The 15,905-nt window shown below is 46.4% G+C and overlaps 1 protein-coding gene across 3 annotated transcripts in view; it reads left to right on the top strand.

Annotated features, from left to right (window-relative positions):
• PCIF1 (phosphorylated CTD interacting factor 1) overlaps nt 1–15,905 on the top strand; it is a 79,357-nt gene that overhangs the window by 32,437 nt on the left and 31,015 nt on the right. For all 3 annotated transcript variants that reach the window (XM_056549995.1, XM_056549993.1, XM_056549994.1), the window contains exon 10: nt 10,143–10,305. In XM_056549995.1, coding sequence (XP_056405970.1) covers nt 10,143–10,305 — 163 coding nt within the window. The remainder of the gene's footprint in view (nt 1–10,142; nt 10,306–15,905) is intronic.

Raw genomic sequence — 15,905 nt, 5'->3', positions numbered from 1 at the left:
CATGCAAGGAACAAAATCCCACACAAAACTAGGATATACAAACACGAAAAAAAAAACGACATTTCGCCAAGGACTGACTTCTTCCGCCCTGGAAGAAGCCAGTCCTTGGCGAAACGTCGGATGGTTAGGGCTCACATTTCACTACTCCTTTGTCCACTTGGTAATTATTCATTCTTCTATTTTTTTCTCATTATATGTAATGTGCTGCTATTACTCTTTATGTGCATTTGCACTGCTTGTGCTATGCTAACACTAGTCATTTACATTATGTGAGCCCTTACTTTTGTTCCAGTGTCATACTGGTTACCTCTCTGTATCCCTCAATAATTATTTTGGAATCCCTAAAAACGTTTTTTTTTTTTGTGTTTGTATATTATATAAAATGAGAAGAATTTTGTTGAGACCATTGAGATCGGTGTCCAAGAATATGGATTCAAGGACTATTCTGGTTCTTTATACCCATTCACCCTCACCTCCCGTCCTATGCCCTGTAAAAGTGTCTTACAGAGACTGGGGACCTTTCCTTTTTCTATTTCACTTCTTTCTCACTGCATCCTTGTTTGAATTCCTGCACAGAATGGCCATGGTCCATGGGGCTGTCTGCTCAGTGCAGTGTCTATAGCAATGTTTCCCAACCAGGCAGTGGCGTTGCTAGGGTTGGTGTCACCCGGTGCGGTAGAAAATGGTGTCACCCCCATACCTACCCCCTCCCCCCAGTAAGTTTTTAGCCTGTTGTGACAGACACCACTGTTGTAGCGCATTGTGAGAAATTCCAGTATAATAATCAGATATACCAGTTGCCACAGAATAGGAAAGTGTTAAGGAAGTTTTCACCATTTAAATATACAGCTCCCAGAATTACTTAAAGGGGTACTCCACTGGAAAACATTTACTTTTATATCAACTGGTGCCAGAAAGTTAAACAGATTTTTAAATTACTTCTATTTAAAATATTAATCCTTACAGTACTTATCAGCTGCTGTATGCTCCACAGGAAGTTGTGTAGTTCTTTCCAGTCTGACCACAGTGCTATTTGCTGACACCTCTGTCCATGTCAGGAACTATCCAGAGCAGGATAGGTTTGCTATGGGGATTTGGTCCTACTATGGACAGTTCTTGACATGGACAAAGGTGTCAGCACAGAGCACTGTGGTCAGACAGAAAATAAATTAAAAAAGAAAAGAACTTCCTGTGAATCGCTTATACAGCAGCTAATAAGTACTGGAAGGATTAAGATTTTTAAATAGAAGAAATTTACAAATCTGTTTAACTTTGTAGCACCAATTGATAAAAAAATAATGTTTTCCAGTAGAGTACCCCTTTGAGCAGTGGTGAGGTTATGCTGGGAGTTGTAGTTTCACTCACCATAACTGTAGAACTTACAAGTGACTACAGCTCTGATAGAGAAAAAGACAAAAAGAGAGGTGCGCTCCTAGTGCGGATGGTTCAGACAGGTGAGCCCCTTAGGATAATTAGGTAGGCTTACCAGAAGTGGTCATGCTCAGGGCACAACACCTATATCTGCATGTAGTATCGCTCGGTGAAGATGAGGTCAGCAGCTCCTGAAGTCCTCTCTGAGTGAGCTAGTCACTCAGCATTTCTGATACAGTCTGGAATAATGTGAACCAAAGGCCTGGGACACATAAAAGGAGGACTGGGTTCCGGGCGCTTCCCCTTCTAGTAGAGTACTGAATCTTAGGCAGGCAGATCCATAGAATAAAAAGGGAGTTTATTCGCGAATAAACTCCCTTTTTATTCTATGGATCTGCCTGCCTAAGATTCAGTACTCTACTAGGAGGGGAAGCGCCCGGAACCCAGTCCTCCTTTTATGTGTCCCAGGCCTTTGGTTCACAATATTCCAGACTGTACAGCTCTGATAGGACATAGAGAGGAGAATGTACAATGATATCAGTGACTACAGGTGACGTCTTCTCTATAGTGAGGAGAATACACAATGATATCAGTGACTACAGGGGACGTCTTCTCTATAGTGAGGAGAATGTACAATGATATCAGTGATTACAGGTGACGTCTTCTCTATAGTGAGGACAATACACAATGATATCAGTGACTACAGGTGACGTCTTCTCTATAGTGAGGAGAATACACAATGACATCAGTGACTACAGGTGACGTCTTCTCTATAGTGAGGAGAATGTACAATGATATCAGTGACTACAGGTGACGTCTTCTCTATAGTGAGGAGAATACACAATGATATCAGTGACTACAGGTGACGTCTTCTCTATAGTGAGGAGAATACACAATGATATCAGTGACTACAGGTGACGTCTTCTCTATAGTGAGGAGAATACACAATGATATCAGTGACTACAGGTGACGTCTTCTCTATAGTCTTCCCTTATCTAATTCAGATGGTACATACCGCCAGGACTTGTTCCAGCTAAAACTTCTGTCTGCAGAATGTGACGCCCAGACGTCTCCTCTCTATGTCAGCGCATTCTCATCCTCTATATAAAAACAGTTATTATTATAAACCTGCCAGACACAGTATCCTCTAAATATAATACTACTATACACTATACTCTTTGATTATAAACCTTCCATATACCATACCCACTGAATATAATACTACCACACACTGTACATTCTGAATATAATACCAACATATACTGTACACTCTGAATATAAATCTGCCACATACTGTAACCCTGAATATAATACCGCCACACTGTACCCTCTGAATATAATACTACCACCAACTGTGCCCTCTGAATATACTACCACCCACTGCGCCCTCTGAATATAATACTACCACAAACTGCGCCCCCTGAATATAAATCTGCCACATAGTGTACCCTCTGAATATAAATCTGCCATATACTGTACCCCTGAATATAAATCTGCCACATACTGTACCCCTGAATATAATACTACCACCCACTGCACCCTCTGAATATAATACTTAGAGATGAGCGAACTACAGTACATTCGATTCGTCACGAACTTCTCGGCTCGGCAGTTGATGACTTTTCCTGCATAAATTAGTTCAGCTTTCAGGTGCTCCCGTGGGCTGGAAAAGGTGGATACAGTCCTAGGAGACTCTTACCTAGGACTGTATCCACCTTTTCCAGCCCACCGGAGCACCGGAAAGCTGAACTAATTTATGCAGGATAAGTCATCAACTGCCGAGCCGAAAAGTTCGAGACAAATCGAATTTACTGTAAGTTCGCTCATCTCTAATAATACTACGTCTGTAACAAGTAAATGGATAGACCTGGCACAGCTGACTGACGGCTCTCGGTACCGTGGCAAGGTGATGAGACCTATCCGTTCCTGACTGGTAGAGTGTGGTGCTAAACGTGTATAAGAAGCAAGCGTATACGTTTGTAGCAAAAAAGAAAAGGTAACACGTAGCGACTCACCACTTCTGTAGATTCTTGTTTAATAGTGCTGGTGAACATACAGCTAGCACAAAAACAACAGGAACGGGTGTGCAGGGAGGGTAAGACGTAGCGGGGGGAGCTCGAGACAATGGATCCTATTTCGCGTCCAGTGACGCTTCTTCCGGTCCTGGTCCTAGTGAGCCCAGGTGAGTCCATTTCTTATGCATCCTGCCCCTCTCGGGGGTGGAGCTAATGGATGCGAACAGACAATGTGAACATAAACATATACGTGAATGTAACACCTATAATGTGATCACCCAGTTAAAAAATATATACATCAACCAGACCTGTCACAGGTAAGGGGACAGATCATGTCGATCATTCAGACCCAATGCGCCTAAAGCGTTGAGTCGGCTGATCCAATCAATTTCTTTTCTCATGAGAATTTTATTGCGATCTATCCCCTGTCCCTGTATTAATACCCTTTCTATGCCTGCAAACTTAATTGTATTAAGGTCATTTTTATGGACGTCTCTCATGTGTAGAATGAATTTGGGGGCTCCTTTTCCAGTTTTTAAACTATATAGATGTTCTCTGATTCGTTGGTTCAGTTGTCTTTTAGTTTTTCCTATATAGTAAAAGCCGCAGGTACACATGAGGCAATAAACCACATGTGTACTGCGGCATGAAATAAACTGTTGTACGGTAATGTGGACTCCTCCTAGTGAAAATTCTTGTTGTCCTAGATTGTATTTACAGAAGCTACAATTTTTACATGGGAAATTACCATTAGGGGCTGTTTTATGGAGCCATGTAGTGGCATCCTGTTTATTTTGCCTAGCGGACAATTTTTTGATGTATCCTCCTATTGTGATATTACGTTTATAGGTTACTATAGGATGATTTTTAGCTATTTTTTCTAGGTCGGGATCAGCTTCGAGTATATACCAGTTTTTTTTAATGGCTTGGCTGATAAGACTATTCATGGGTGAGTTATGGAATGTGAAGACAAACCGCTGCGTCTTATTTTTTTGCGTTTTTTTCCTCCTAATTTCCTGTCTATTCTTACTCTCTACCTTTTCATAAGCCCTCTCTATGGTTTTTTCCGGATAGTTGCGTTCGATTAACCTTTGTTTTAACTCTTTTGCTTGTAATTGGTATCCTGTATCTTCTGAATTAATTCTCTTAAGTCGCATAAACTGACTGTATGGAATGCTGTTATGGACGTGTTTGGGGTGAGAACTGTTATAATGTAGTAATGAATTCTGCATAATATCTTTCCGATATCCTGTGGTTTTCATTCGGTTGTCTTCTATCCAAATTTTAACATCTAGGAAATCTAATGATTTGCCTCCAAACTGATATGTGAAGTACATATTTTGTTGATTTTGTTCGTTCATATATTTAACAAAATCTTGGAAGATTATTTCATCTCCGTCCCATATTATGAAGATATCATCCACGTAGCGGAGATATTTTTTAATTCTAGAAATATATGGATTGGACGTGGAAAAAATCATTTCATTTTCTAATATAGCCAAATAGATGTTAGCGTACGTGCAAGATACCGGGGTACCCATTGCGGTACCCCGGTTCTGCACGTACCATGTGCCGTCTTGCATGAACGTATTCTGAGTCAGAACTAAATCCATACCTTTGCAGACGAAGTCTTTGAACAGGTCGGACTTATCAGAGCCGTTCAAAAAAGTCTGGAGAGCCCATATACCCGCATTGTGTGGTATGCGGGTATATAGGCTCTCCACATCAATAGATGCCAAGCGATAAGTAGATTCACAGCTGAAATCTTGCAAGATGTCCAACAGCTCATCTGTATTTTTAAGATAGGCTGGGATGCTGGGTAATAGGGGGGACAGGAGCCATTCTAAGTACGACGACAGGGCCTCGGTCGTCGACCCAATCCCCGAGACGATAGGTCGTCCCGGGGGTTGGGTCAACGACTTATGGACCTTAGGGACAATATACCACCGGGCTGGTCGTGGTATCTTGGGGATCAGGCGTTCTGCCATTTTTTCACCTATTAGTCCCTGTCGTGTGAAGCTAGTGAAGAAACCCCTAAGTTTGTTCATAATTTTGCCTGTGGGGTTCTCTTTCAATTTGGTGTATACTTCTTTATCGGATAGCTGTCTAACCACCTCTTTGTCGTGTTGGTCTTTGCTCCATATTACTATGGAGCCTCCCTTGTCGGCTTTTGACACCTTTAGATGTGTCTGTTTTGCTAACCATGTGAGTGCCTTTTTCTCTTTGGCAGTAATATTGTGTTGTTTCTCTGGATAGATCAATGCCTTGACATCTTTCATTACGGCCTTTTCAAACAGATCGATTGACCCTCCGGGGGCAACAGGGGGGTTAAATGTGGAGGGATTACCTCCTTTGAAATATTGGGGCTCATTAGAATCTATAACCTCCTTTTCATGTTGCCCACAGAGGAAGTCAAGGATCTCAGTTTCTTGTTGTGTGAACTCTGATATGGCACTATATTGGAAGCTATTCACATTACATGGGATTTCTCCCTCTTTTAATATTTCTTGATGCGTTTTTATGCTGCTGAAAAATTTGTGAATATTTATTTTTCTCAGTGCCTTATAGAGCTCAATTTCAAAATGATGGAACCTGAAGTCCTCGGTAAGTCCAAAGTTAAGTCCTTTTGACAAAGCTGATAAACAGGAGTCCGTTAATTCGGTATGTGTGAGGTTAATGACATTTTTATACGATTTTATTTCATCCAGGAAACTGTCTTGCGTTTTTTGTTCTTGTTCCTTTGGTAAGTTCCGCTTCTTGCGTTTTCCTCTCCTGGTCGGTCTCCTAAAGGGAGGGCTGGTGATTTTTGTGGGGGTCTGGAAACATCATTCTTTTTAGTTTCGTCAGATGAGCTGCTCTCCGTCTCTGTTGTTAGGTAGTCTGTCTTGCGTTTGTTTTTATTTTTATTGCTAGCCCGTCTATATCGACTATGGGCCGGTTGTGATCTCATCCATGAGAATATCTTCCCTTCCTCAAAATCGCGTTTATCCCGGATATATTTGTCGCGTTTTTGGGCTTTAATTTCCACTTGGAGTGTAGACAATTTTTTTTCCAAATTTTTATTGAATTGGTTAAATTTTTCTTCTGTGGTCCGGGTCCTCATTTCTAACTTGGCTTTACATAGGGCTGTGGTTAGTGTTTCATAGTCTCTATTATTTTTCTCCAACACCAAGCGTTGGATATTCATAGAGTGCTTAAGGTGTTCATCTTCCCATTGTTTGATAAAGACAGGGTCGTCTAGAAATTGCGAAGGATTTTTGAACACACGTAGTCCTCTTGGGACCCGACTCGCCTCTAGAAGCGTCACTGGACGCGAAATAGGATCCATTGTCTCGAGCTCCCCCCGCTACGTCTTACCCTCCCTGCACACCCGTTCCTGTTGTTTTTGTGCTAGCTGTATGTTCACCAGCACTATTAAACAAGAATCTACAGAAGTGGTGAGTCGCTACGTGTTACCTTTTCTTTTTTGCTACAATCTAATAATACTACCACAAACTGCGCCCTCTGAATATAATACTACCACAAACTGCGCCCTATGAATATAATACTACCACAAACTGCGCCCTCTAAATATAATACTACCACAAACTGCGCCCTCTGAATTTAATACTACCACAAACTGCACTCTCTGTATATAATACTACCACACACTGAGCCCTCTGAATATAATACTACCACAAACTGCGCCCTATGAATAACATTGCCATACAGTGCACCCTCTGAATATAATACCACAACCGCAGTAACACCCCTCAACATCCGTTAGCTGATGCTATTACCATGGGAGGGGGGGTATTGGTGGTGTTGCTAGTGGATGATGGGGGTGCTACTACTGGGGGGTGTTGCTGGAGGATGATGAGGGTGCTACTGGCCATCCCCCCTGGCAGTACCACCCCCATCATCCATCGGCAGGATCATCCTCCTGGCAGGAGCACCGCCATCATCCACCACCAGGATCTGCTGATGGAGGTGCTGCTGCTGGGGGGTGGGTGTTGCTGGTGGATGATGAGGGTTCTACTGCCAGGGGGGGAGCATTAGGTAGGCAGCAGTTCCCCCACATTAGGTAGGTAGCAGTTTCCCCACATTAGGTAGCATCTTTTCCCCACATTAGGCAGCATAGATTCCCCACATGTGGTACCAGTTCCCCCACATTAGGTAGGTACCAGTTACCCCACATTAGGTAGCAATTTCCCCACATTAGGTAGCACAGATTCCCCACATTATGTAGCAGTTTCCCCACATTAGGTAGCATAGATTCCCCACATTTGGTAGCACAGATTACCCACATAAGGTAGCATAGACTCCCCACATAAGGTAGCATAGACTCCCCATATAAGGTAGCACAGACTCCCCACATTAGGTAGCATAGACTCCGCACACTTGGTAGTAGTTTCCCCACATTAGGCCGCAGGTTCCCCACAATGGGTCAAAGTTTCCCCACATTAGATCGCTGGTTCAACCCCCCCACCCCCAACCCCACCACACACACACACACACACACACAAACCACATACAACACAGAGAGACACAAACACACACACAGTCAGATAGACACACACTCACAGACAGACACACAGAGTCACACACACAGAGTCACATACACACACAGTGTCACATACACACACAGTCACACACACACACACACACACAGTCACATACACACACAGTCACACACACACACACAGAGTCACATATACACACAGTCACACACACACACACACACACAGAGTCACATACACACACAGTCACACACACACACACACACAGTCACATATACACACAGTCACACACACACACACAGAGTCACATATACACACAGTCACACACACACACACAGAGTCACATACACACACAGTCACACACACACAGTCACATACACACACAGTCACACACACACACACACACACAGAGTCACATATACACACAGTCACACACACACACACACAGTCACATATACACACAGTCACACACACACACACAGAGTCACATACACACACAGTCACACACACACACACACAGTCACACACACAGAGTCACATACACACACACACAGACAGAGAGACAGACACACACACTCACCCATCCAGCGCAGCGCTCCTTCTCACCTGGCGCCCTGCGAGTGACGTAACTGACGTCCTCCTGCGCGGCCATGCAGTGTGACGTCAGGCCGGCGCAGACGTGGGAGCGGAGGCTGGGCACAGTGCTTGTGACGGCGAGGGGATGTGATGACGGACGGGCGCACAGTGCAGGTGAAAGAGGGGGGGTTGCTGACGGACGGAAGGGCGCATCGCACACACAGCGCGGGGGGGTGGGGGGTGCTGACGGATGGGAGGCCGGTCGGGCACAGATGGGGGGTGTCTGTGTAGCGGGGGAGCTGTGGGTGCTGCGGAGCATCTTGGTGTCACCCCATTAGGTTGGTGTCACCCGGTGCGGCCCGCACCCCCCGCACCCGGGTCGCAACGCCACTGCAACCAGGGTGCCTCCAGCTCTCCAGCCAGAGAGTGTGTGTCGACTGCTGCACGAAACAGCGGCCGACACGATCCCCTCAATACAGCGCTCCGGCTCTCCCATAGAGTTATATTGAGGGGGCGTGTCGGCTACTGCTTCATGCGGTGGTAGACACGCCCCCGTACCATTGACTGTCAGGGTCTCGTACAGGAGATCATGGGGGGGTCCCAGCGGTCGGACCCCCCGCAATCTGAAACTTATTCTCTATCCTTTAAAGTGGTATTTCGCTGCTCAGAATTTGGAGCGAACTGTTCCGAACGCTGGAGCTCGTGACGTCACAGCCCCGCCCCCCTCATGACGTCACGCCCCGTCCCCTCAATGCAAGTCAGTAGGAGGGGATGTAACGCCCCTCCCATAGACTTGCATTGAGGGGGCGTGACTTCATAGCCTTTCCCCCTCATGATGTCACGCCCGCCCCCTCAATGCAAGTCTATGGGAAGGGGCGTGACACCACTCCCATAAACTTACATTGAGGGGGCGGGGCATTACATAATAGCCCCACCCCCTCAATGCAAGTCTATGGGAGGGGGCGTGATGCCCCCTCCCATAGACTTGCATTGAGGGGGTGGGACGTGACGTCATGAGGGGGCGGGACTATGACGTCACGAGCTGCGGGCTCCAGCATTTGGAACAGTTTGTTGCAAACGGTGAGCAGCCGAGTACCCCTTTAATGGACTATGTGCCGGCCTCTGTTTATTCCCTCTTTTTCACTTTCCTATAGTATCTAACTGTATAAGTATTCTTTATCTAGGCCTGTCAAGACAATAAAGCCCTCACTCCTGTCCCCTCCCTAATTACAATAGGACTCACTTTACAGCAGTAAAATGACAGTAGCTTCCCCGGTATTCAGCAGTTATTGTTTTTTTTTTGTATAGAAGTGCCCCCCAAAAAATTAAATAAAATGAATAAATAAATAAAAATACAATAATAATCCTTTCAGAACTTATGAGCTGCTGAAGTTGAGTTGTTCTTTTCTATGTGCTCTCTGATGAAACCTGCCTCGGGAACTGTCCAGAGTAGAAGCAAATCCCCATAGCAAACCTCCTCTGTGCAGTTCCCGAGACAGACAGAGATGTCAGCCCAGAGAGCACTGTTGCCTGACAGAAGAGAACAACTCAACTTCAGCAGCTGATAGGTACTGGAAGGATTAAGTTTTTTTTTAATAAAAGTAATTTTATAATAAAAAAAAAAAATAAAAAATGTTCCCCCTGGAATACCCCTTTAATATTCTCTCTCTCTCTGTTCCAGGATCGTTTGGAGCACCTACGTAGAGAATGTGGCCCTCACATGGCAGCGGTGGCGCGGGATTCAGTAGAAGGCATATGTAGCAAGATCTACCACTTCTCTCAAGATTATGCAAAAAGAATCCGTGAGAAGCATTTGGCGCTACTACGAGATGCGAATATACCAGGTGAGAAGCCGGACACATTACAGATAGAACTGACATTACAGACATCCGTACATAGGAAGGGGTCCGATCAACGAAACTTCTATGTACAGAGATTTTCCCAAACAGGTGCAACTGGGGTTATCCAGGAAAAAACCTTTTTTTATATATATATATATATATATATATATATATATATATATATATATATCAACTGGCTTCAGAAACTTAAACAGATTTGTAAATACTTAAAATTAGGTGCAGCTCACAACAGAAGGACCGAGGCAGTCAAAGCTAAAGCCGGACCCCACCGGCAACAAAAATGAATAACAATAAAAATCTATAACTTATGCCTCTAGGACCTCACCAATGGTGTATAATGATGTGGGCAATAATAGATAAAACAGTGTTTACTGTTTTGTATTTTGTATTTTAATTCAGATCATAAAGTATTAATATATAAAACAATAACAAAAAAATAGCACATTACACTGGCACTGTCTAATGACAATCCCACTGGGCCCTAGTGAGATATCCAAAATAAAATATAAAAAATAGATATAAAAATAAATTAGTGTTCTAATGAGTCCATGAATCTGCAGATTAAAAAAAAATATATATATAAAATAAAATCCGCAAAAGGTGTAGATAGATGTTTGGTTTTGTGGCAGAATCATTTTGTGAGTCAGTGATCAAAAAATGAATAAATGATACAGAGTATCTCTCACCACTGCTTCTGGCTTGATGGATTGTGATGGATGAGTCGCAGCCTTATGTTCCTCGTATGCCCCAATATGGTGGAGGGGGGCACAGGTGGATACGTCTCCCTTAGCAGCCCCGTTGGCAGGGGGGCGCAAATAGATGTTGCGTACAGTGGGCTCCGATGGCGGAGGAGCATGCAGCAGATTTCAGCGCTGAGGACCTCGTTCGCTGGCCGGCTTACTACAGATGGCACTGGTCCGGCAGGAGTGTCAGTCGGCTCGGGAGCGACAACGGGTCTGGCGGTGATGGTACGCCGGGAGCGGTGGAAGGTCCGGGGATGGCGTCCCACGTGGAAGCAGGAGGTGAGGCTGTGCGATGTAATAGGTGGCAAGGTTGCAGCCAGGCAGGGCGGAATGAGACTGATTTAACTCCTCTGTTGCCAAAAACATATGTTTGCAGATGGACACTGATAATGGCTGTGTGAACAGTGCCAGATTCCTAAACGCGTTTCGGGGTGCTGGGAAACATGAACCTCCGACCCCTTCCTCAGTAGAAATGTGTATATGATATATAGATTTGTAAATACTTCTATCAAAAAAATCTTAACCCTTTCAGTACCTATGAGCTGCTGAAGTTGAGTTGTTCTTTTCTGCCTTAAGTGCTCTCTGATGACACCTGTCTCAGGAACTGTCCAGAGTAGAAGCAAATCCCCATAGCAAACCTCTTCTACTCTGTGCAGTTCCTGAGACAAGCAGAGATGTCGGCAGAGAGCACTGTTGCCAGAGAGAAAGGAACAACTCAACTTCAGCAGCTGATAATTATTGGAAGGATGAAGATTTTTTAATTGAAGTAATTTACAAATTAGTTTAACTTTCTGGAGCCAGTTGATATAAAAAAACATTTTTTTTCCTGGATAACCCCTTTAAATAAATCTTCTTACATCACTTACTATGGCTGGGAAACCTCTTTCAAGAATCCTGCAGTGTTATAAAAGTTACATAAGACATGAAACTGAAAAGCTCCTTCAGCAAATATCAGTGTTTTCCGACCAGTGTGCCTCCAGCTGTTGCAAAACTGCAACTCCCAGAATGCCCGGACAACTTTTGACTGTCCAAGCATGCTGGGAGTTGTAGTTTTGCAACAGTTGAAGGCACAATGGATAGGAAACACTGGGGGTACTTCGGGGGAAAACTTTTTTTTTTTTTTAAATCAACTGGTGCCAGAAAGTTAAATAGATAAGTAAATGACTTCTATTAAAAAATCTTAATCCTTCCAGTACTTATTAACTGCTGAATACTACAGAAGAAATGCCTTTATTTTTGGATTTCTGTGATGTCACGACCACAGTGCTCTCTGCTGACCTCTGCTGTCCATTTTTGGAACTGTCCAGAGCAAGAGAAAATCCCCATAGCAAACAGGAAAATTCTTTTCTTTTTGGAACACAGAGCTCTCTGCTGACATCATGACCACAGTGCTCTCTGCTGACATCTCTGTCCATTTTAGGAACTGTCCAGAGCAGCATATGTTTTCTATGGGGATTTTCTCCTACTCTGGACAGTTCTTAAATAAATACATTTTAATTCCCTGGTCACTCAGACCATTTGGTGGCGTTTGGTGCCCTCTTGTGGCCAATCATTGTATTGCACTCTGATTTGTATTGCTGCTCCCCCTTGGCAACCACTCGCTATTACAGCCTTGGTCGGCCATATCTGTTTTTACCAGTTTAATATCCGCAGGGCCCCTTTCCTAGGGTCTGTATTGGGGGCTGCTTAAATAGCTTCAATCACCCTGTAAGGCAGTGGTCTTCAACCTGCGGACCTCCATTGCAAAACTACAACTCCCAGCATGCCCGGACAGCCAACGGCTGTCCGGGCATGCTGGGAGTTGTAGTTTTGCAACATCTGGAGGTCCGCAGGTTGAAGACCACTGCTGTAAGGTGACCTATTATAGACAAATTACATTGAGTCGGTTGAAGTATGTCTTTGAATACATCCCCGGTAGGATCCCTAACATGTTTTTGGCGTCCCTAATTTCTTCATTGTCGCTCACTGTCAGGGAGCATATGCGAACTGCCATGGCGGGTTGTTGCCAGGGATTTCACGATCCCTTGGAAACTACCGGGGATGTATTCATTGTCTGTTCTCCCCTACCACTGAGTGCCATACCATGTACAAGGGTTTTTGCGTTCCTGGCAGACGTTAAGGTCTCTTTTGAGGTTCCTCCTCTGTCAGGTCTGCACCCATCCAGGGGGTGTTCTTGACATGTCGTACTGTATGATTCCCTTCTCTACAGGCTACTGCATCCGTGGCTGGTTCTCCGGATCCCCACATCTAGTGCAGGGCCTCCGTGGGAGTGTCCCTGCGTGGGCATGGACTGGACCTGACATCAATATGCCAGACAGTAGTCTCGCCTGTCACTCATCTCACAGCTGCCGCGTCCGCAGCTGGCACTCCGGTACCTCACTGCTGGTGCCAGGTGTCCGAAGGAATGACCCATTGTCTACCATGGACCCATACCAGTCAGCCAGACAGTGGTCTGCATGGTCTTCTCTGCCACCTGTCACTCATCACACAGCTGATGTATCTGCCGCTGGAGTTCGGGTACCCCACTGCTGTGTATACTATGGACTAGGGATCAACCGATTTTCGGTTTGGTCGATATTATCGTCCGATAATCGCGATTTTGGACATTATCGGTATCGGCAATTACCATGCCGATAATGCCCCGCCCCCTGGCCAGAGACGACCATCGCCGCAGCTGCCCCATTGCCTCCCCCCATCCTCTGCCCACATACCACCGCCGCCCCTTCGCCTCCCCCCATCCCCGGTGTTATAATTTCCTTTTCCCAGGGGTCCGTGATCCTTCTGGCACCTGTGCTATTGCTGTGTGCTGTGCTGCGTAATGACGAGTGACGTCCCCAACGCGACGTCACTGACAGTCCGCACAGTGACAGCGCAGGATGCCGACGGAGCCAGAAGGATCGCGGATACAACATAACACCGGGGATGGGGGGAGGTGATGGGGCGGCAGCGGTATGTGGGCAGAGGATGGGAGGGAGGCGATGGGGCGGCAGCGGTATGTGGGCAGAGGATGGGAGGGAGGCGATGGGGCGGAAGCGGTATGTGGGCAGAGGATGGGAGGGAGGCGATGGGGCGGATGCGGTATGTGGGCAGAGGATGGGGGGAGGCGATGGGGCAGTGGCATGTGGCCAGTGAATGGGGGGAGGCAATGGGGCAGCGGCGGCGGTATGTGGGCAGAAGATGGGGGGGGGAGGCGATGGGGCAACTGTGGTGGTTAGACTCAGGACAGGCTGGGGGAGAGAAGCGGGTGGCGGAGGTCTCTGGCACCGCAAAAGCCGCTGCAGTTCATTGATTTAAAGCACCCGCTTTAAATCATTGATCTGCAACGGCTTCTGCCCCGCCGGGGGGGGGGGGGGGTTTGGGGGTGTTGAAATAGCCAATAACTTATACCGGAATATTGGTATAAGTTATCGGCTATCGGCCTGAAAGGTGACAGATAATCTGTATCGGTATTGGCCCTAAAAAATCGATATCGGTTGATCCCTACAATGGACCCATACCAGTCAGCCAGACAGTGGTCTGCGTGGTTTCCTCCACCGCTTGTCACACGGCTGATGTATCTGCGGACCCTATACGGGATGACGGGGATGCGGTCCATGGCTCCTCAGCCTCCCCTGATCTCCCAGGGGGGCGCAGTTTCTATCCATGGCGCCTGGGCCTCCCCGACCTCCCACCTATGACATGGGGCACAGTGATCGCCTACCTGACTGTTCCCCATGTATCTGTTCAGCCAGACTGTTGCCTGCTCGGTTTCCGCCTCCATCGTTCTCTGATCTGAGGGCTGCCGCGGGCATGGCCTAGTTTCCCATGCCTCACTGCTGTGGTGGGGGATCTAGATGAGGGTCCCTACAGGTACACGGGACTGCTGCCAGTCAGCCAGTCCTTCATCTGCTTGATCTCCTACACTGCCAGGTCGCTCGTTGGAAAGGCCGCACTCCAGTACTCCACTTCTGTGGGAGGTTTTCGAAGGAGTGACCCTGTGTGTTCAGGAATCCTATACCAGTTGGCCAGAAGGTTGTCCGCATGCTTACTACTACGTCGGGCCAACTACCATACACTTTTCACACCGTGGACAGTGGTTCAGGTAACCTATTGCCAAGGTATGGTTCCTAGTGAGTCACCCCATCTTGCTCGATAGGCCCTATACAATGCACCACATACTAGGACTAGGCGGTATGGCCAAATATGTGTATCGCGGTATTTTTGTAATTTATGGCGGTTCCACGGTATATAACGGTATCCCCCCCCCCCAATGAATTATTAGCCCAGCGCTGCGCTGTCCCCATCGGGGTAATACTCACATATGTCACCCGCAAGCGCTGCCCCCCTTGTCCTCCTGTTTGTTGCGGCCGCCGGCACTGACACTCTATACTGTATCCCTATGCCCGGGCTGCAAAAGGTAAACAGAAATAAACTTGTTCCTACGCCGGCCTTACGCTCTTCTCGGGGACGTGAATGACGGAAAGCCATCAGCCTATCACCAGCCGCAGCGATGTTCCGCCTCGGCCGGTGATAGGCTGAGCCCACTGTCATGTAAGAAGCTGGTTTCTCACATGACAGTGCGCTCAACCTATCACCGGCCGAGGCGGAACATCTCTGCGGCTGCTGATAGGCTGACGGCTTTCCGACGTTCCATTCCCTAGGAAGCTGGTCCAGACCGACGGGGAAGGTGAGTTAAAGTTTATTTTGTTTACCTTTTGCAGCCCCGGGCATAGGCATACAGTATAGAGCAGTGGTCATAAACCTGCGGACCTCCAGATGTTGCAAAACTACAATTCCCAGCATGCCCGGACAGCCAACGGCTGTCCGGGCATGCTGGAAGTTGTAGTTTTGCAACATCTG

This window comes from Hyla sarda, chromosome 13, assembly GCF_029499605.1.
Source record: "Hyla sarda isolate aHylSar1 chromosome 13, aHylSar1.hap1, whole genome shotgun sequence".
NCBI lineage: Eukaryota > Metazoa > Chordata > Amphibia > Anura > Hylidae > Hyla > Hyla sarda.
This window is presented reverse-complemented; position numbering and strand designations above follow the sequence as displayed.